The sequence below is a fragment of the Triticum dicoccoides genome, chromosome 2B (assembly GCF_002162155.2).
Source record: "Triticum dicoccoides isolate Atlit2015 ecotype Zavitan chromosome 2B, WEW_v2.0, whole genome shotgun sequence".
NCBI classification, from domain to species: domain Eukaryota; kingdom Viridiplantae; phylum Streptophyta; class Magnoliopsida; order Poales; family Poaceae; genus Triticum; species Triticum dicoccoides.
This window is the reverse complement of record NC_041383.1, coordinates 559634787-559656900: the sequence shown is the minus strand read 5'-3', so window position 1 is coordinate 559656900 and position 22114 is coordinate 559634787. Positions and strand designations below refer to the sequence as shown.

Sequence of the window (22114 nt, the reverse complement as noted above, 5' to 3'; positions counted from 1 at the left end):
TGAAAAATATTGAATAAGTATTACAAATGTGGAACGAGTATATGAAAAATATTGAACAAATATTTCAAAATATTGAATAAGTTTTAAAAATGTTGAACGAGTATTTGAGAAAATGTTGTCTAAGTATTGAAAAATGTTGAAAGAGTATTTGAAAATTGTTTAACAAGTATTTGAAAATGCTGAATAAGTATTAAAATGCCGAACAAATATTTGAAAAAAATTGAATAAGCATTCAGACAATGTCGATTGTGTACACAAAAAATGTTGATCATTTATTAAAAAATGTTTTTGGCATATACAAAAATATAGAGTGAAAATGAAAACAAACATAAGAAAAAAAAAGAAAAAATAAAACCAAACAAAAAAGTGAGAAGAAAAAATAAAACCGAACAAAAAATGGTGAAAAAAACAAAGAAAACCGAACAAAAATGAAGCAAAAAAAGAAAAAACTGATAAGCCGGAAAAACTATTGGAAATCCGGCTCATTTTACCTCAAGTAGTTCGTGCCCTAGTAGTTTGTAACAATTTGGACGCTAGTTCGTTGGCCAGCACAACAGCTTACTGTCAGGGAGACCGGGATCCGGTCCCGTGTGAGCTCCCCGTTTTCTTCACTTATTATTTTTTTAGCATTCACGAGTGGGCTGGCCTAGTTGCGGGCGCGTCGCATTTTCCCTGGGCGAGCGCAATAGCATAAAGCGAGAAATAGCTCCCGCGGGAATTAGTAACTGCATCCAATCTCCGAAATGTCCCGATTGTTTTGATTTTTAAAATGGGATATTTATTCATGTTTGGCATATGCCAGCTATGACCAAAATCTTTGGGGTACAATTTGGTAGAGGAATTTTAGGACATCCTTGGGTAAATGCACCTGGTGCAGCAGCTAATCGAATGGCTCTACAAGCCTGTGTACAAGCTCGTAACGAAGGGCACGATCTTGCTCGCAAAGGTAATGGATTTTTAGGATCGTTCAGGCTATATATTTAGTCTATTTTGACTTTTACTGTCTACTTTTCTCAGGGAGATGGTTAAGGACCTCAGAAGATAGAGGAGAGTGCTAGGCCCAGATTTTCGGAATACTTCTATGGGGAATGCTCATTGAATGAGCATTCTCCATATTATGCCTTGAAGAGGACTCGAACCTCCACGCTCTTAAGCACGAGATTTTGAGTCTCGCGTGTCTACCGTTTCACCATCAAGGCATCTTGAAAGTGAATCATATTCCATGAATATGATATCTATCTAATGTGATATAGGGAATATATGCCAAAGGTGGAATCTTGGAGTATTTTGATCGATTGGTCATATAGGCCCGAGTGAGACATCAAATAGCTTCGATTTGCATTATCCGTAGGACACCTTATATGTATCAAAATCGATATCAAAATCAAAAAGATGAAAGATGTACAATCCAATTTTTCGATTCAATAGAAGCCCAAAGAGGTGGCGATTCTTTTGAGTACTATGTCTAGAAATCCCCGTCGATTCCTCATTGGCACCTTTTCAAACACAACAGATGCATTCCAAAATAGCTATGATTCTAACATATTTTCCTTTGGCCATGAACCTCCTTTTCTTTTGGATTGACTTAATGGACGACTCACCAAAGCATGAAAGCCAGTTAAAAAATGGATTCCTATTTGAAGAGTGCCTAACCGCATGGATAAGCTCACATTAACTCGTCAATTTTGGATCCAATTTTGGATTTTTTTTGGGAAGTTTCGGGAAGAAATTAGAATGGAATAATATAGATTCATACAAAGGAAACGATTCTCTATTGATGCAAACGATGTACCTAGAGGATAGGGATAGAGGAAGAGGGAAAAATCTCAACCCAAGTCGCTTCTTCATCTCCAAAAATCCGGTAAGATACTTTTGAAACACCAACGGGCATATTAGATTAATATTATTAAATTTAAGTAAGAAAACCACACTTTAATATGGAAACGTAAGAATGGAACAGAAAGAAAGAATTTGCAGTTTATTGTCTTGATTTTTATTCTTATTCTATATGAATACTATAGATTCTGTTAATATGTAGAGCATGCCTCACAAATATTCTACAATAGTAGGTATTGAAGAATCCATACAAGAAATTGGAGCGTCTTTCTTTCTTCCTTTCCCTTATGTTGGTCATTAGAGACTTCTTGACTTTTCTCTTCCCTATAAAGGATTTCTTTTTTATGTGTAATATAGAAATTATCTTGTTGAGATCCTATGAATCAGTTCAATTAAAACCTTAGATTCATACTAGAGCCACGATGATTTAGTCTTAAGCTAAACAAAAGGCAAGGGTTCTTCGAATAAGAACCACTTGATAATCATTTATTGAATCAGTGTAATGACTCGGCAAAATCGAGAGAAAAAAAGATTGTCGTTTGGGCAAACAAAATTGGAAGGAAGATAATTTCTTTTTTATTTTTATTTCAGAACTACTTGAATTTTTCAGTAGTCAGGAAATAGCTCGCGGTCTTGGTCGTTACTGGGCCGGCCCATTTTCTCTCACTGTTAAATAAAAATAGAAGGAAAAGGGGAGCATGAGGGATCGATCCCTGGTCGTTGCAAAGACAGCCAGTGCTATTAGCCACCTTGCCCTCCTAAAGTTCATTTTAAGTACAAGGGCGCGCCCTACTTGAAGTGAATCGAGCCGTTTATTTTCCTTTTTTCCGTCTTTGTTTTCTTTGTTTTCTTTTTCTTCTCCATTTTCTGCACTCTTTTTGCATTTGTTTCTTTTTTCTTTGGTTTATTTTGTTTATTTTTCAGTTTTCATTTTTTGGTTTTTTTTTTCTGTTTGTTTTCATTCTACATTTTTTATATGTCATCTACATTTATATAATATACATTTAACACTTTTACATTATAATTTAAAACATATTTTAGTGTCAATATTTTTTATATAAACATTTTAACATTTGTCAAATGCTTGATCAATATTTTACAAATAATTGTTCAATTGTTTTTCAAATGCTTTATTACCATTTTTATATACATGATCAAAATATTTCATCATTTCATAAAACAGGGTCAACATTTTTTCTATACATATTTAACATTTTTCAAATGTTTGATCGCTATTTTAAAAATACTTATTCAACATTTTTTCAAATGCTTGATTAATATTTTTATCGTTATGATAAAAAATCATCCTTTTTTCATATACATGGTCAACATCTTTTATATACACATTTAACATTTCCAAACGCTTGATTAACATTTTTCAAACAGTTGTTCAACATTTTTTCAAAAGCTTTATTAACATTTTTATACACATGATGAAAAAAAATTATACACACATTTAACATTTATCAAATGCTTCATTAACATTTTTCAAATACTTGTACAACACATTTTCAAATGCCTGATTAACAGTTTTTGTATACATGTTCACCATTTTCTCAAATACTAGTTCAAGATTTTTTTAATATTTATTGAACATTTTTCAAATACTTGTTTAACATTTTTGAAATGTTTTTTGAAGTGTGTTTTTTGTAATATATATATTTAGAATATTTTAAAGGATAAAAAAAATACAAAAATGAAAACCAAAATCGTAAGACAGACAGGAAAAAATTCGCAAAAAAAAGAATAACAGGAAAAAGAGGTTGTGGCCTCCCGCACTCGCGGGCCGGCCCAGCTCGCTCGCCCCTTCAGCGAGTCGGGGGCCATATTCGCTGAAGGGGCGAGAGCGCTGCCCGCTAGGAACACCAAAGTGACATAGTACCATGTGGCCTATGTGAACATATTAATTCTCTGATTCAGAAATTTTGGTGGGGAAGCAAAGAAGTTGAAAGAAAGGCTTGCTAGGTGTCCTGGAGTGTGATGACGATACCTAAGTTTGCCGGTGGTCTCGGATTTCGCGATATTGAGCTCTTCAACCTCGCCCTCTTGGCGAGGAAAGCTTGGCGTATATTGACAGAACCCAGATTTGGAGGTCTATCCTTGAAGGACGGGATGTAACGGTGCAGGGTTTGATCCACCGCGTTGGTAATGGTATGACCACAAATATTTGGCGCGACCAATGGCTACCGAGGGTGCATAACATGCAGCCAATAAAATCGCTGGTACTTGATCCACCTAAGTTGGTCAATGAGCTTATTTTGCCATTGGTGGAGTGGGATGTGGCGAGGATCTCTCAAGTTTTCCTGCCTACATATGCTTAAGCAATTTTGTCCATCCCGCTTTGCACAAGACAACTCGATGATTTCTGGTCATGGGTACATGAGAGAAATAGTGTTTTTTCGTACGCTCGGCATACCGCATGCTGGTATCAACTAAACTTCGTTGGGAAGCCTGGTTGGAAGGTCGTGGTGACAACTCAAATTCTGAAGGAGAAATAAAAGCATGGACGAAAATGTGGAAGATTGATGTTCTCCATCAAAAATCAAAAAAATTCTATGAAGGCTAGCACAACAGTCCTTGCCAACTTCGGACTTGCTCAAACACCGCAAGACGACAATACAATCAGAGTGTGGACTTTGTGGTTCTGAAGATTTCTGGCGGCATTCTTTGATGGAGTGTAACATGACACGCTATGTTCGGGCATTAGAGGATGATGATCTGATGGAAGTTATGATGTAGTGTAAAGAACTCGATGGAAAACGCTTCATTTTCTCACTGATGGAATCTATACCGCATGAGGATTTCATCAAGAAACTTGTAACACAATGGGCGATTTGGCATGCTCGGAGAAAGGCTATCAATGAGCATGTATATCAGGGGCCGTTTGCTACTAATCATTTTGTCAAGAATTATTCTAAGGGAGCTTCAGATTTGCAAACCCTAGAAGCAACATGCAGATGTTCAAACACCTCGAGACAACATCACAGATGGATCCCGCCACCTGCAGGAACTGTAGAAATTTGTGTTGATGGTGTCGTGTCACGCGATGCAATGGAAGAGATTTACAGTGCAGTTTACAGGGATTCCACTGGGAAATATCTAGGCTCTTCGGTGATAAAATATCAAGGTGTGACTGACCAACATCATTGGAGGCTTTGGCTTGTCGAGAAGCGCTCTCACTTGCTCTTGACTTATCTCTTGAAGACATATAGATAGCTTTAGACTGTCAAGGTGTGATCAAAGATATCCATGAAAATATGGGTGGGCTACACTCTAGCATCTCTACTCCTAATGTCTCAGTCCGTACGTAGTTTCGTTCGCTCGTACCCTCCCCCTCCCATCGAACGAGAGGCCACCCCTCGACCCCATCCCACTTCCACCCTATTTTTTGATTTTTTTTATTAACCGAGACAATCCCCAAATAAACCCCACAATGGCCAAACAATATTAACCGATGGCATCCTTTCCAAACAATATTAATCTTTCCAAATAATACTTTCCATACACATCAGGAATCAAATATTACCCGATGGCATCCTTTCCAAACAATATTAACCTTTCCAAATAATACTTTCCATACACATCAGGAATCAAATATTACCCGATGGCTTCCTTTCCAAACAATATTATCCTTTCCAAATAATACTGTCCATACCCAACAGGAATCAAATCGCATCGCAATCGAAAACAGATATACAACGCCAATCAATCTTTTCGATCTTTCCATCTTACACCTCCACTGCCCAAAAATAAAGCGACCAATCATAGTTTGTCCATCTCACGCCTTCCATATACAACAACAAACCAATTTTCAAAACGTTTCTGAGCGGGACGGGCGAGGCCTGTTTCTCCATGCTTCCAGGTCTTGGTTTGGGATCCTACCAGTTTGCCATTGGAGCGGCTGGGCGAGGCCTGTTTCTTTCAAAGTTTGCCATCGGAGCAGGAGGCACCGGTGCCGCCGCGGCTGCGAGCAACAGGTTAGCACCTACTGATGTTCGACCGAGTTTAAACCACAGGGCAGTAAGCTGTGCACGCTTCACAATTTGCAACTTTACCTTTGTTCGTGAGTGCCGCAACTGTTCTTATGTACTCCCTCCATTCCGAAATAGATGACTCAACTTTGTACTAACTTTAGTATAAAGTTGGGTCATCTATTTTGGAACGGAGGGAGTAGTAGCCCCAACTGTTCATTATAGCTCCAGCAATGCGCACATGGCCTTCTTATGTACTCCCTCCGTTCGGAATTACTTGTCTCGGAAATGGATGTATCTAGAACTAAAATACATCTAGATACATTCATTTCTACGACAAGTAATTTCGAACGGAGGGAGTACGAGCGAGGCATCGAGCTGTTAGATTTAAGGAATAAAATGGTATTAGAATCACTGTAAAAGAGGTAAATCTCTCCGATTAGAATCTATACTCCCGTTCTTGATATGGAGAAATGCAAGCTTCCATTGTCACAATTTTTATAGGTGGCAGAGAGAGGGTGTAAAACACTTTTTAGTAAAACACCGGTTTTGTTCTACAATGCCATATGGAGATATACGGAAGTTCTCAATTGTTACTAAGAACTCTTTGAAAGCAGTAAGCAATAAATCAAATGCCAGCTTCCATTGTCACAATTTTTATAGAGGCAAATGGAGGCAACAAATAACCTCCTGCTCCGATGGCAAACCAATCTTCCAGGTCTCGCTTCTATTGTCACAATTTTTATAGGTGGCAGAGAGAGGGTGTAAATCACTTTTTAGTAAATCACCAGTTTTGTTCTATAATTTTTATACGGATGTTCTCAACTGTTACTACATACTCCCTCCGTCCAAAAATACTTGTCATCAAAATGGATAAAAAGAGATGTATCTAGAACTAAAATACATCTAGATACATTCTTTTTTATCCATTTTGATGACAAGTATTTCCGGATGGAGGGAGTACTATTTAAAAGCAGGAAGCAATAAATCAAATGCAAGCTTCCATTGTCACAATTTTTATAGATGGCAGACAGGGCTTAAATCACTTTTTAGTTACAGTGGTTCTCAAATTATGTAAATCACTTTTTAATAAATAACCTTTTTAGTTCTACAATGCCATATGGAGATATACAGTAGTTTTCAACTGTTTTCTGAAAACTCTTTCCTCAAATAGTATGCAAGAGGATGAAAAGATTACTGCCCTGTTTCGATGAGCCCACAGATTTTAATGTGGCCCATTAAAACTCCTTGAGCTTCTTGCTGTCGACTTCATCATTTCAAAAATATCTTCCAGACTTTGATGTTTGTCTCTTCAATGAACTAGGAACCCAGGTAGTGATGCCTCGCTGGAGTATTGGTGAGCATGCGATCGGTTTTCTGCATGTTTTATAACCTGATGAGTGCATTCAACAACATATATCACTTCAGTACCACAGGAAAATCAACAAAACTAAAAACTATTTAAAAGAAGGAAAGAATAAATCCAACATTTGTTGCATATATATGTTTAGTTATCACAAATATTAAGGGTTTAATCTCTGCCGCTTCCTTAGTGCTGAGTCATGGGCTTTCCAAATAGTTGATATTGTATGTTAAATATAGTAGACGATACTTGTTGATCTGTTTTTCCAACGACAGTTGTCTGTGACAGTGATGTCCTCGAATGACTTGACCCCGTTTGGTTCTCGGTGGGAAAGGGTGAATCTTTATAAGCAACACCGACAGCGACAAATGGAGGCAACAAATAACCTCCGAAGCCCTCTTGGTGATATCACCAATGTTGATATACTCCCGAGCGAGGGTCCAGGTATATGGAATTTGAACAATATTGGTTTTTAGTAAATTGATTTCAAGATTGGTTTCTACTAATTTGAAAAATCCATTTCGCAAGCCATGGGATGTGCCCCACAACCATCAAGCATCCTGTTTATTCGTGAAGCAACAATACCATCACCCTCAACCATTGAACTCCCCAAAGGGAGTCCAGGTATAACTCATCAGCAAGGTTTAAATGCCTTTGATATTGGTTTTTACTAATTTGAATAATATTTCAGATGCCATTGCATCTGACCCACATCCGTCGAGCGACCTGGTTATACATGAAGCTACAACCCCCTTTGCTGAAACCATAGAACTCCCCAAAGGGAGTCCAGGTATATCTCACGGTCCACTTGCTCGTAATCTGGTTTGTTTTATCATTGATATATTGTAGACCTCATGGTGCATGATTGTAGCGGTAAATACGATTAACCTGTAGTGAGATCATTTATCTTGAATGTTCTGGTTCAGATGCTAATGTGTATATATATGTGTACAATAACGGATCCAGCTACAAGGGCCCGGGATGCCAAGAACGCACGGAGAAGAGCAGCTTATAAAAAGAAAAAATAAGAGGAAGGGTATCAAGAATAGATCGATAAGTTGAACACACGCAGGCGGGAATCTTACCAGAAGAAGAAACAATAGGACACAAGAGAACAAAGAGAAAATATAAATGCACAGAGGCGAGCAGCTTATCAGAAGAAGACACAAGACGACACAAGCACTGGTCATGTCTTACCACAACATCAAAGGGATATTGTAAATGCAAAGAGGCGAGCCACTTACAAGGAGAAGAAGGAACAAATAAACATGCAAAGACGTGAGACAGATCAGAAACATCGAGATAGCTTGACACCAGAGCAGAAAGGGGAGATGAGTGCTCAGCACCGACAACGGGAGAAAGCTATGCGGAACACCCCGTGTGCTGAATCCGTTGCGATGCCTCGTCCTGATTTAGCAACCTCAGCTGCGGCAAGCACATGCGGTCACCCCTTCAAAACTTACGGTATTTCTTGCATGTGTACTCCACATCTTTTGTTCGTATGCATTAAACAAATATTTACTTGCTCCGTATCGGTGCAGCCATCTACACTTGCAGTACGATGGACGATAATATCGTCATGTTGGATCCTGCGCAACAATCCCATGGTGAACTGTCCTACCGTCACGTCATCCCCCACATACATTCGCAACACCGAAACCGATGGTAGTTATCCCATCAACAATCAGCTTTCATTTTTTAATCATTCAACAGTTATTTATGATAATTCAAAAATGTTACAGGTGCATACATAAGTAGAACCTTTGGTGATGGTGCTGTAGATCGCGACCTCATCGAAAACGATGATCACCTAAAAAGTGTCGACCAGCAAACCAGTGATCCGCTAACAATAGCGGATAGTGAAGCTGACGAGCAGATGCATGAGTCAAGAGCTCAGCTTAGGACGAGAGAGCGAGCTTGCAAGGGAGGTATGGTGGCGAAGAAGTGTCGGGAGAAAATTGGCAAGCAAAAATCATGTACGCAGGTGCCACGTGGTGAGAGGAAGGCTCTGCTAAATCGTCGTAATGCAAGCTTTGCAAGTAGGGTGAAGACCCCAACTGCCAGGACCATCTTCATACCGAAATTGAGCTCAACGGGACAACCAACCATACTTGAATCACATGGTGCCTCAACCTCATCTAGCACGCCGGAGTACACGACCAGGAGTGAAGGTAACACTCCCATCCTTACTCTCCTTGTGTCCCTTGACACTGAACACTCATTTATTGAATCGGCACCCGCGCAGACGGCATGGACGCTTACCTTAGTGGTCTCATGAATGATAATGCCAACCCTGACAACCTCTTCGACGATGAGTATTACCTGTTTGCTGGTGAAGGTATGTACACCAGCTTGAGCAAGATCCACATGTTGGGAGTATCGCATTAATTAGAAACATTGTTTGCAGGCTCGGTTGCTGATGACATGGAGCACGACGAATTGGAAGACTCAAGTCACAATACCTATGTCGACCATGATCCCTTGGACTATGTGCACTCAAACCTCCCCGACAGTACACACATCCTCAAGCACGCCGCGAACTGCGACCACTGCAAGGCCAAGAAGTTTGTGTCCGAGGCCCCGGGATTTTGCTGTCACAATGGGCAGATCGAGCTGAAGCAACCGGAGCCCATCCCGGAGCTAATGAGGCTCTGGTCTAGCCAGGATGCAGACTCTAGGCATTTTCGGGAGAACATATGGTTCTTCAACGGCCACTTCTCCTTCACAACACTCGGCGTCAGCCTGGATGAAAGCTACACAAACATGAAGTCTGGGGTGTACACCTTCCGGGCGCACGACACCATCTACCACAACGTTCATTCCTTCGGGACAACATCCCGTCCAGAGCATCTACAGTTGTACTTCTACGATGACGACCCAGGCCTAACCCATCGCCAACCTGCCACCAAGCAATTAGATCAGAATGTCGTCAGAAAGTTCGTGGACATAATCAAGGAAAACCCGTACTCCCAGCAATTTAGGAGTTTGGGTGCCCACAGGGACAACCTCGATGATTACAGGATAGACCTCAACACGGACCAAAGACTAGATCAACAGAAGTATAATAGACCTCTATCATCGGAGGTCACTGCAATTTGGGTGGATGGCACTGACCTAGCGAAGAGGTTCGATCGTAGGACTACACTTTGCGGGAATGACAACCAGAGGCACAATATACATGTGACGACTGGCTCGTATGACCCTCTCTCTTACCCACTCTTCTACCCAAGGGGGAGCTCGGTTGGCACCCGAAACTTCCTAAACGTGATGTCCCTTGGCCGGTTGTGCAACAACCAAGAGGTATAGGTGATAATGATGATGAGGATGCAGGTAAGCCTTATGCGTATTTTGTCGTTGAGATGGATTGTATACTCATATGAATCCTAATGTCCTCGATACTCATCCATGTGTAGAGGGGAATAGCAGGTTATGCGTCTCGGTGAGAGACTACTACTGTTACATGCTCCAGACACGACCTGGGATATTCAATCCCATACTCTGTGGAGCACGATTGCTCCAGCAATGGGGGGTGGACATGTACATGAAGATTGAGAGTTGTAGGTTGAAATGGTACAGGAAGAACCAGACAAAGATCCGTGCCGACATGTATAAAGGAGTTGTTGATGCAATTACATTCGGGGAGACCCGGGCAAGCGCTGTTGGAGTAAGGATAGTGCTCCCTGGAATTTACCAGGTGGCGACCGCGACATGAAGCGGAGGCATATGGATGCCATGGCAATTGTCCATACCTATGGGAAGCCTGACATCTTCTTGACCATGACCTGCAACCCTAACTGGGAAGAGATAACAAATGAGTTGTTTCCTGGTCAGACAGCGCAAGACCGGCCTGATCTTGTGGCTCGTGTGTTCCATGGAAAGCTAGAAGCTATGAAACACATGTTGTTCAAGAAGAATATCCTCGGTGTTGTTGTCGCACATGTATATGTAGTCGAGTTCCAAAAGAGGGGCCTCCCCCACACACACTTTTTGTTGATCATGGATTCTGCCTATAAGCTTGTCGTTCCGGAGTAGTACGACCGACCCATTTCTGCCGAGCTCCCAGACAAGCAAAAGTATCCTGAACTCCACGCCTTGGTGGTGAAACATATGATGCACGGACCATGCGGTGCTCTCAACCCCAAAAATGGTTGCATGCAACAAAACGAGTGCAAGTGCAGATACCCGCGGCCGTTCAATGAAAACACGGCACGGGGCAAGGACTCATACCCTGTTTATCGTCATCGAGATAATGGTCGGCAGGCTAAGGTCCAGGGTAAAATGTTGGACAACAGATGGGTTGTGCCGTATAACCCCTACCTTCTGCGTATGTTCAATTGCCACATCAACGTTGAGGTTTGCTCCAACATAAAGTCCGTCAAATACCTTTACAAGTACATATACAAGGGCCATGATAGGGCTTCTTTCAGCATCGACCAGCCAGACGCCGATGGTAACATTGATGAGATCAAAGGATACGTAGACGCGAGGTGGGTTACTCCTCCGGAGGCGATGTGGAGGATATTTGGCTTTCCCTTGTGTGCCAATGACCCGCCTGTCCTATAGTTGCCTCTTCATCTCGCGAATATGCACAGGGTGGCATTCAATGAGCAAGCTCACTTAACCGATGTAGTCGCCTATGATAAAGCTTCCAAATCCATGTTGACGGAGTATTTCAAAGCTAACCAAAACCATCCGCGGGCTAGGAATATATTGTACAAGGATTTTCCTGGAAGGTTTCCATGGCAGAAGGGTAAGAAGTATTGGAAAGAGCGGGTGGAGCGTTATTAGATAGGTCGAATTGTGTCTGCCAATCCTGCCGAGGGGGAGCGATACTATCTACGTGTGCTGCTAAACCATGTTGCTGGTAAGACATCCTATGATGACCTACTCACTGTGGACGGTAGGCTATGCGGGAGCTTTAGAGAGGCTGCCGAAAGGTTGGGACTCATTGAGGCAGATAACACGCTTGACGATTGTCTTACCAAGGCAGAGCAGTGGGCGATGCCATGTTCGCTCAGGAGGCTCTTCGCAACAATTTTGGTGCACTGTGAGCCAGACGACGTGCGTGGTTTATGGGATAGGCACTTCGAGCCTATGTCTGATGACTATCGACGATCACACACGTGCCCGATTGAGGTGGAACAGATGGTGTTGCTTGACATTAGGGGTATGTTGCAGTCCATGGGCAAAGACATAGCTGATTTCGCTCTTCCATGCATTGATGATGCGTTCGACCCAAATGAGGGTGAGGCCAGAGAAGTGATCGAGGAATCCAACATCGATTTTGACATCAACGACACTAAATTGGCATTGTCGCTAAACTTGGAGCGGAGGGTTGCATATGACAAGATACTAGCTGCTGTTGAACGCAGTGATGGGGGTGTGTTCTTTGTTGATGGCCCGGGAGGTACAGGGAAGACCTTCCTGTACAGGGCGCTGCTCGCCAAGGTTTGAAGCGAGGGAAACATCGCTATCGCTACCGCGATGTCAGGCGTCGCCGCTTCTATCATGCCTAGAGGCAGGACTGCCCACTCGAGGTTTAAGATCCCATTGAGCTGCGACGATGGCGCCTCATGCACCTTCACGAAGCAGAGTGGTACTGCCAAGCTACTAAGGATGGCCTCATTGATACTATGGGACGAGGCCACCATGACTAAGCGACAGGCGGTCGAGGCACTCAACAACAGCATGCGCGACATCATGGGAAGACGGGACCGACCCTTTGGAGGAAAAACTGTTGTGTTTGGCGGGGACTTCAGGCAGGTGCTTCTAGTCGTCAGGAGGGGGTCCCGGGGTCAGATAATCGATGCAACCCTCCGAAGTTCACATCTCTGGAAAGGTATGCGCCAGCTAAGGCTCGTCACCAACATGAGGGCTCATAATGACACCTGGTTTGCGGATTACTTGCTAAGGGTAGGCAATGGTACCGAGGAAGTTGACGATCAAGGAAACATACGACTCCCTGAAGATTTTTGTGTGCCGTCTACAGGCGAGGGTGACGACCTGGAGAAGCTGATTGACCATGTGTTTCCGAGACTAGATGACAACATGTCTGATCCGAATTACATGACTTCACGCGCAATCCTCTCCAGCACGAACGACAACGTCGACAAGATAAACATACGCATGGTAGAGCGTTTTCGGGGAGAAGAAGTAATCTACCATAGCTTTGACAGTGCAGAAGACGACCCATATGGTTACTACGCTCCCGAGTTCCTAAATGGATTGACTCCCAACGGTCTGCCTCCGCATGCACTCAAACTGAAGCTCAACTGCCCTGTCATACTTTTAAGGAACATTGATCCGGCTAATGGTCTGTGTAACGGGACGAGGCTTGTGGTGCGAGGTTTCGAGAGGAACGCCATCGACGCAGAAATCGTGATCGGACAACACGCAGGTAGGAGGGTATTCCTTCCTCGAATACCACTATGCCCGTCTGACAACGACATGTTTCCATTCAAGTTTAAGAGGAAGCAATTTCCTGTAAGGCTTAGCTTTGCTATGACGATTAACAAGGCACAAGGACAGACGATTCCGATTGTTGGCGTGTACCTACCTAATCCGGTGTTTTCTCATGGTCAACTCTATGTCGCATTGTCTCGAGCCACCGCGAAGAGAAATATAAAGATCCTCATTGAGAAGGAGAAGGACAAGGAGAATGGCAAGAAGCAAAGCAGTAAATCAAAGAAGCGAAAAAGACCTACCTTGTCCTTACAAACCTCGATGAAGAACATCATCTATAAGGAAGTCCTTACAGGCTGAAGTCCGCTCTTAAATATGACAGAGGATTTACTCTTATGCTACAAATAAGTTGGTGCTCTTCGGTGTTCTTGTACAGATATCTTATCTTTCGATGTTAGCAATCGAACCTTATTATGTTTATACAACAAGTCAAATATTAATAATTTTACGAGATAGGGCCCATGATCAATTTGCCTCTGGGTTGGCCCATGATCATCTACGAGATAGGACGGGTGAAAATGTACATATTATTAGCACGTTTGTTTCTGCCAGATGTAAGAAGATGGAGAAAGAGACATAGAAGCATCAAAATTTGTTAAGTGCATCAAGTATATCTCAATAATTTTTAGTAGATTTTTAGTTGGATCATCCCTTATATGTATACATTGTTAATGTGTTGTTTTGTTATCACTTTACATTACAAAGTTAAGTGGACTTAAATTATTATGTAACTGGAACCGTGTTATAGTGTCTCTATCTGTGACGATTTTAGACATCCGTGGCAACGCACGGGCATTCTACTAGTTATTAAGGAGATCAATCTTAAGCAATTCTTTCGCTGTTCTTTCATCTTAAAAGGAAAAGAAACTAATCTTGAGGTACATAGCCTTACTAAACATTGTATTCCTTAATCCGCCAGATCTTTATTGTATTCCTATGAACTTTTATAATAAAAAAAGTCAAGTGTGTTTATAGTCGAAAAAAGAAAAAGAAAAAACAAAGCGACACAGTACCACTAAAAAAAGACTAAAAAAAACCCCAGAGCGACACGGTTTCCTCGGAAAAAACCCAGAGCGACACGGTTTGGTACTAGCGGACAGTGCTGTAGCCGGACACGAAAAACCCTAGCACTTCGGTAGTTCTACCTGTTTGCCGTAATATAAAACGTTTTTTAAGTTCGAATTTGATCGACTCCAACAGACCCGGCGGCCAGAATAGGACTAGAGAGATCTGCGAATTGAATTATCGATGGCGGCGGCCCTTCGATTTGCTGCGAGAAAGATATGCGACCGTGCCCTTCAGCGGCCACCGCAGCCGTATCTTACGGCGGTCGCCGAAGCTGCGATCAAGGAGGAACAGCGTGCGCCATGGGGGGAGCACTCTCAGGGCCGGCCCTGGGCCAGGGCAGGAAGTGCGACGGCCTAGGGCCCAGACTGATAAGGGGCCCATACCCAGGTATGGCTTTTAGGTAAAACGTTCCACCGGCAAATAATCTACGAGTCTTCTTCTCAAAAAAAAAAATCTACGAGTCCTAAGGCCCAACTAGCCAGTCTAAGAAGCAATTAAAGGACCGACCAGCCAGCCATCCCTCGCACTGCTTCCCTCTTTTACCTTGGTAACAGCGCACACGGCGGCGGCTGCCGATTCCTCTTCAGCGATTACATCACCCAAAAACCAATGGATCTTTGCGAGAGGATGATTTCTTACATTTTCTCTCGATTTCTCCATCTCCCGGCGTGAAGCGGCAGTGACTCAGTTTGCAACAATCAAAACACAGCTACAGGCTGCTAGTTAAGGGATCAAATTCACGCAATTTCTTGAATCATTTACCTTTGAGGCTTTGATGTTAATCTTTCTAGTTTCTACGTTTTGTCCGTTTGTGGATTTATCATCTCTCTTCTGTACAGATTGCTGTTTTGAAGTAGATGAGGAACCGAGGACCGAGTGACTGAGTGAGAACCATAGCCAGATCGTAGATGATCGGATAGTTGAATTTATGCCACTTCAGGTGCTCCCAATCCTTTCTCACAAAAATATTTCCTAAATGGCATTTGCCTAAATATCACCGTTGGAAATTTTGTTCATGCATTTCCATGGTGATTTCTTTAGAGAACCGTGGTGAAATTTTGTCATATGTATATATACAGGGTTTTTCTTTTACTCTACGGTAGTTTTGGGGGCCCGCTTTTTCAGTTCGCCCGGGGCCTCTCAAAAGTCAGGGCCGGCCCTGAGCACTCTTCGCGGGTTCTCCACCGAATCTCAAAATCTTGTGAAGAATAACAAGGTATGCACTCGTTCCTGGCCTTGTGGAATTTGCAAAACCAGATCTGCTTTTCTTTTCACATATATACGCGCTGATTTTAACAGCACACCATGTTAGAGAAGGCCGGATTTGCTAGTTAGGGTAGAATTCCTGTTATATTAGGCGGCAAATGTGCCAGAAATCATAAGACAGCATACCTTGTTATTGCTCAAGCACAGTATATTTCTTACGTTCTATTATGTGTTGTCACTAATAGACAAGAATCATCTAATAGTATATTTCTTTGCAGCCTGGAGCCATGTCCGGGGCAAATCCTGCGGCGGCTTCTCCACCAATCAATAATGCACAAGCCACATCTCCTCCACCAATATGGTAATTATGCACTACTTAATTGTGTAGATGTTTTCCTGTCAAACTTATAAATTTGTCTTAACTCGTTTATTATTTGTAGGTCGCCTAGGAACAAAATGTTCTTACCCCTTGCTGCTGGGTACGTAACGGCCTTATTTGCAGGAATCTCTGGAATACTTTACTGGCGTTCCCATGAAGAGCGGGGCCCTTTTTTCGAACCCAGGAAGAAGCAGAGTGATTAACGATCAGATTTATCAACCTTTTCGATGCTTCGGAGAAAGCAGAATGATTGGACTTGTGGATGTATATGGTTTAGTAGTACTTAGCTTCATCGTCTGCTTTTTTTTATTTCTCTGACTGTTGAACAATGGTTATAATGATGATTTAGTAGTACTCGAGCTTCTTCTGCCTTTCTTTTTTCTTATGTATGTCGCCGTCTCAGAGCATCCCAACAGATGATGCAAAATATCAAAATATGACACCCCAAAACAGTCTGGTTGCTCGTCGGATCTGAGATAGTCCTCGCGTGGGATAAGAATGGCCGTCGAGGGTGTGGCAATTGTCCCTCGCCCCTGTTCCCTCGCTGGGACGTAAACCCCATTCTGGTCTTCTAGTTCCATTCCCCTGATCAAACATGATTTGTAATTAATAATGTATTGTTCTTTTCTCATGATGCAACTGTTCACGTCTCGAGTTAGGCAATCTATAATAATAGAGAAAATTGTTGTTTAAAACAAATAGGGGAAATAATAGCAGAGGAGCATAATATAATAGCAGCAGAATCACAATTATTCTTCTCTCATTTTTCTTCAAAACCGAAGCTCATCCCAAATCAGGAGAGTATCATATAGGACTTCATCCATCAGGACTATTCACAAATTATTAAGATTGCTCTGAGCTCCGATACACAAAGAAAATACTGCAGAACTGTGTTTGCATAGCAGGTGTTGCCAGATTCAGAATTCCAGCAAGTATTGTATTTGGTGGCCTCGAACTTCCACAGAGCGATATCAATGGTGATACACCTCTCACGCTCAGCCTTGAGCTTGTCGAGCACCCAGGCGTACTCGAATGACCTCTTGTTCATCTCAGTGGCTTCCTTCTCGAACCTCTTGATCACACACTTGTCAATGCCTCCAAGCTTGTAGATGAGGTGGCCAGTCGTGGTTGACTTGCCAGAGTCAACATGACCGATGACCAAAATACTAATGTAGATGGTAATAATTTGGCCATGGCTGCTTAACTACCTGCATAGATCAAATTAGGGGTGGTGAAACGGGTTCAAATACTTCAATACTACAGTTTAAACTTCAAATAGCAAATGAATGAATGATAGTAATAAGTTGGAACTATACAGAGTAACAAAATTAAACCATAAAAAACTAGACTTGAAACTACATAACAGCTAAAAATGGACTAAGCCATGTACAATAATTCTTAACAGTAACCTTTTTTTGCGGGTAAACAGTAACATTTCTTTCTTTCTTTCTGTTTGGCCCTCCGAAACCTTTTGTTGGTCATCTGATATGACATCATCAATGTCTTTCCATGCAACAGTAAGAGTAGTAAAATCTAAATTACAAATGTGTTAATCGTCTTGCTCAAATCATATATGCCTGGAAATCATCATTCTGCCCTTCATGCTTAAAAGAAGTGTTACATATTTTCTATGATGGTCATAAAGTTTTCCACTTCATTAGGAATTTCGTTATTATGGCTAACTCTGTGGTCCAACTGCTCATCCATCTTACCATCCTCTGGTGCCTTCTCTCCATTCTTTGACATGTTAAACTGTAACAAAATCTGATACGTTATTCTCTCCCAAGCCAGTTGTTAAAAGGATGTCCAGCTTATCAGTGACGGGACCTTGCCAATTGAGATGTACTGGCATGTCTTCTATGTAAACCATGGAGAGCATGGCTTCGTCCTGTGAAACACACGGATATCTTCGATAATTTCAAACCATTCTTAACTTCTGGTCCAAAATATTCACCACTGGAACCCTCTGGCTCATGCATTGCCATCTGTCCTCTTTTCATGTTTGCCCATTTGTGTAGGGTTACGCCTAGCTTTACGGCTGATGCCCTATCACTACGATCAACCCAATCATTGGCTTCATCAACAAGTTCTCGGCCGACCGTGATGCCACTTAAAAAATTGTTGACCTTCCAGACTCGGGCATATGCAGGATAACTGCATTGTCGGCTTCTATTACTCGTTACTATGAGGTACAGGCTGTATGTCCTCTGTACTTATGCATAGAAAAAAGGCATTAACCAACACCATGTAACCGCCATGTTCAAGAATTCATCCGATTAACCAGGTAACTTGCCGATTAATCCCTACTCGTAGGGTCACCGAGTAGCCTATAAACCGATAAATCGTCCGATTAATTGATTAAATGGCCAATTAACTTGCCGATTAGCCAATTAATCCCCTACTCACCAGCCAACCGAGCAGCTACCAGTTAACGATTTCCTCAACAATAACCGAGATGACATCCAGAAGCGCTTACGTAAGAACCAACCCAAGGAACTTCGCGAGCATCTTCATACTTTGGCACCTTGGCCGTTATAAAATTCTCTTGCATTTTGATATCCTTAGCGACGCTTCTTGTAATATACCCAACAAGATACCCAGTACAACCATCTATCATAGTCACAACACATATCCATCTTTTCTTGAAATGCATATATACCAAGAAATGTCCATGCTCTGCTAGCATACAACTTCGCCTCCTCACATCATCAAAGCATTAACGCTCCGAACTCATGTTGAAACACCACAACCAAAACTGAAGAATAATTGACTGACAACTCTATCTTGCCACTTTTGGTTCATTCAGGTTTAGGAGAGAATAGTTCTGTTGATAGAACACAACACAATTAGCATCATAATTTTTTGAAATATCTTTCTATTTCAAAAGAGAATGTAATATATATTAAATTATCACCAAGTCAAAAATTAGAGAAGAGTAATAGTTAATCAAACAACCTAAATACATGAGGGATTCCTTTATGCACATCCCCAGAAAGTACCATGTAGGCATATAATCTATCTATGCACACCCAATCAATCAAACCCAACAGTAGAATAATTCGAACATGAGCTATTGAGTAGATCACCACAACGGTCGTGGTTACCTCTTCCAGAAGCCGCATATGTGCCCCTTTACCGGGTTTTGAACCTCAGACTTTTGGTTGCAAGTGTATGCAACTAACCTGTTCACCCATCAGCCCAAATCAATGGAAATGTCTAGATAATCCAGATATTCACTTCAATGCCCCCTCTCACATGTGATGCAAACAGCAACACGTGAATAGACTCATGTATGGGTCAAGAGGCCTATACTTAGACATAGAGGGGGTAGGATCAATTTTTAGATAAATTGCTAAAGGCAGAACTTGAACTCAAGACCTTAAACTCTGATACCATGTTAAGCTCCATGCACTAGCCAACACAACCACAAGTCCGAATTAATGGAAAGGGCTAGTTATCCACATATACACTTCAACACCATCCTCACGAGTACTCTTTCTCGGTGCCCCCAAGGCCGATGTCGTTGTGGTCGCCTCCCTCACCTCTCTAGCTCCCCTTACCACCTAAACGGACAATGACGAGGAAAGAGAATTGAGATGGAATCTATTCAACCTATTGTAAACCCACTATATAAAAGTATAAAAGAACAAACACCTTGACTGGGAATTAAGACTTATAATTATCAAAAGAAATTTTCACATACATAAACAAATCATATAACAGGCACTCATTTTTAGTGAACAAAACACTCTCATTAAGCCATTAACAGTTTCCCATTATGTCTATGATATAACAGAATAAACAAACCAAAGAAAAGCTATATATTATTACTGAAAATGATGGTCTAAATGTAAATCAAACGGAGCTAAATTCTGGACATGCTTCTTGCGGCTACCTCATCTAACAGTGGAATATGAGTAGCACTGATTTGTATGCACAACCTTATTGCAGTAGCTAAAGGGACATGTCCCCCTCATCCCATCTCCCTCCTGTCACCAGCTATCAATAATCATTACCTAGTTATCCTTTTATAGAACTGGGTAAATACAGAGAGAAGAGATGGATTAATTCCTGATGTGTGATATGTATGTTCTTAGCATTACTTAAAAAATAGGATACCTGATCGATGAGATGTATGCTCTAATAATTACTCAAAATCAAGTTCACATTCAAATGCCCCAAGATCTGAGTTAGAACTTTATACCCATAATTATCCTCTACTCAAAAAGCATTTCAATTACTTGCAAAACCTACCAACACCAAGACATCAACACTTGCAGCAATAGAGCATTGAAATAGCATGTGCCCCCATGTGAGGTTTTGGTAATTCATGACATTCTCTATGGACTAATGGTTGCCTTGAGTTATATTCGTAGGATTTGTCCATAGACACTTCGTGAAGTCCATGTGTTGGTTTCAAGGAGTTTATGTGGTGACCATGGTGCTATTCAAGGAATTATCCAAGGATTGGTCATAGAGAAGACATCTTACAAGGTTGATCATGACTAAGTCAAAGAATGAACCAAGTTGGTCAACACACAAAGCGTACAAGATTACCGAGAGGGATCAAGTGATCCCATGGTATCGTAAGAATTGTCCATTATGCTTTGTGTATTAACCCATGGTCTACGTGAGAGTTCTATGTGGGGTTAGGTATATTTTCATGGGCTTGCGTCAAGAGGAAGATCGCATACAACCCATGGAAGATGACATCTAGTGGTGGTCGTCATCAAGATTGCGGTATGCAAGTTCAAGTGGTGCATCACAAAGAGATCAAGTGCTTGAAGCTTGTCGTCCATTGTGGTGGCAATGGACTTGTGAAGATATGCCAAAGAGTGACTCACCCATAGTGGAGTATGGGGGAACAATCAACTAGTCTTCATCGAGATAACGCAATTAAGAGAGGTGGTCCAACTTGAGGAAGTCAAGATCGTCATCATCTAGCTCAAGTGGACTATGTGCAAGGCAAAGGTTTGCCCTTGATAGGTTTTCTATTTTACCGGTCTCATGGTGGTAGTTGGGAGACCGGGTTATAGGATCGATTTTCATACTATGAAGGGGGGCTCTCAAGTTAGTAGCTTGATCATATCGTTCGTAGAGAGCTCAAACCATTGCATCCTTGCATCATCTTCTTGGTTCCTGTTTGGTGTTTCTCTATGTGAGTTTTAGAGCTTATGGTCATCTTCATGACAAGCTCGAGTGCATCGAAAATGGAGTTCATATATGCATCTTCTATGATGTTTTCGATGTTGGAGTTTTTGTCGGTTCTTCATTCATAGAGGTTTCACATCTCTATATCTTAGGCATACTCTTGCTGTTGGGTAGTATTTTTTGTCATCTATCCAACAAGCTTGAGTTTGCTCAATTCAGAGCTCATTTGCAAAAGTTGTGCCAGTTCAGGCTTTATTGTATCCCTTGTTTTCTCTTCTTGTGTCCTGAAGGCCTTGAGCGGCTGTCTCGCTCTGGGTGAGGGAGTCCTGGATTAGGGGGTCCTCGGACAGCCGGACTATATGCTTATGCCGGACTGTTCGACTATGAAGATACAAGATTGAAGACTTCGTCCCATGTCCAGGTGGGACTCTCCTTTGCGTGGAAGGCAAGCTTGGCGATTCGGATATGTGGATTTCCTTCTCTGTAACCGACTTTGTGTAACCCTAGCCCCCTCCGGTGTCTATATAAACCGGAGGGTTTAGTCCGTAGGACAACAACAATCATAATCATAGGCTAGCTTCTAGGGTTTAGCCTCTACGATCTCGTGGTAGATCAACTCTTGTAATACTCATATCATCAAGATCAATCAAGCAGGAAGTAGGGTATTACCTCCATAGA

The 22114-nt window shown here is 41.9% G+C and overlaps 1 protein-coding gene, 1 long non-coding RNA gene and 1 other non-coding gene across 3 annotated transcripts; 2 read left to right on the top strand and 1 right to left on the bottom strand.

The window, feature by feature from the left end:
* Nucleotides 1–1118: 1118 nt before the first annotated feature.
* TRNAL-CAA lies at nucleotides 1119–1199 on the bottom strand. The gene has a single exon. It is a non-coding gene; the product is annotated as a tRNA-Leu (tRNA).
* Nucleotides 1200–12654: 11455 nt separating this feature from the next.
* LOC119361005 (ATP-dependent DNA helicase PIF1-like) lies at nucleotides 12655–13932 on the top strand. The gene has a single exon (XM_037626411.1). The coding sequence runs from the start codon at nucleotides 12655–12657 to the stop codon at nucleotides 13930–13932; it is 1278 nt and encodes a 425-aa protein (XP_037482308.1).
* Nucleotides 13933–15619: 1687 nt separating this feature from the next.
* Nucleotides 15620–16619, top strand: LOC119368007. Its single transcript, XR_005176492.1, has 3 exons — nucleotides 15620–15916; nucleotides 16185–16267; nucleotides 16347–16619. It is a non-coding gene; the product is annotated as an uncharacterized LOC119368007 (long non-coding RNA).
* Nucleotides 16620–22114: the final 5495 nt, after the last annotated feature.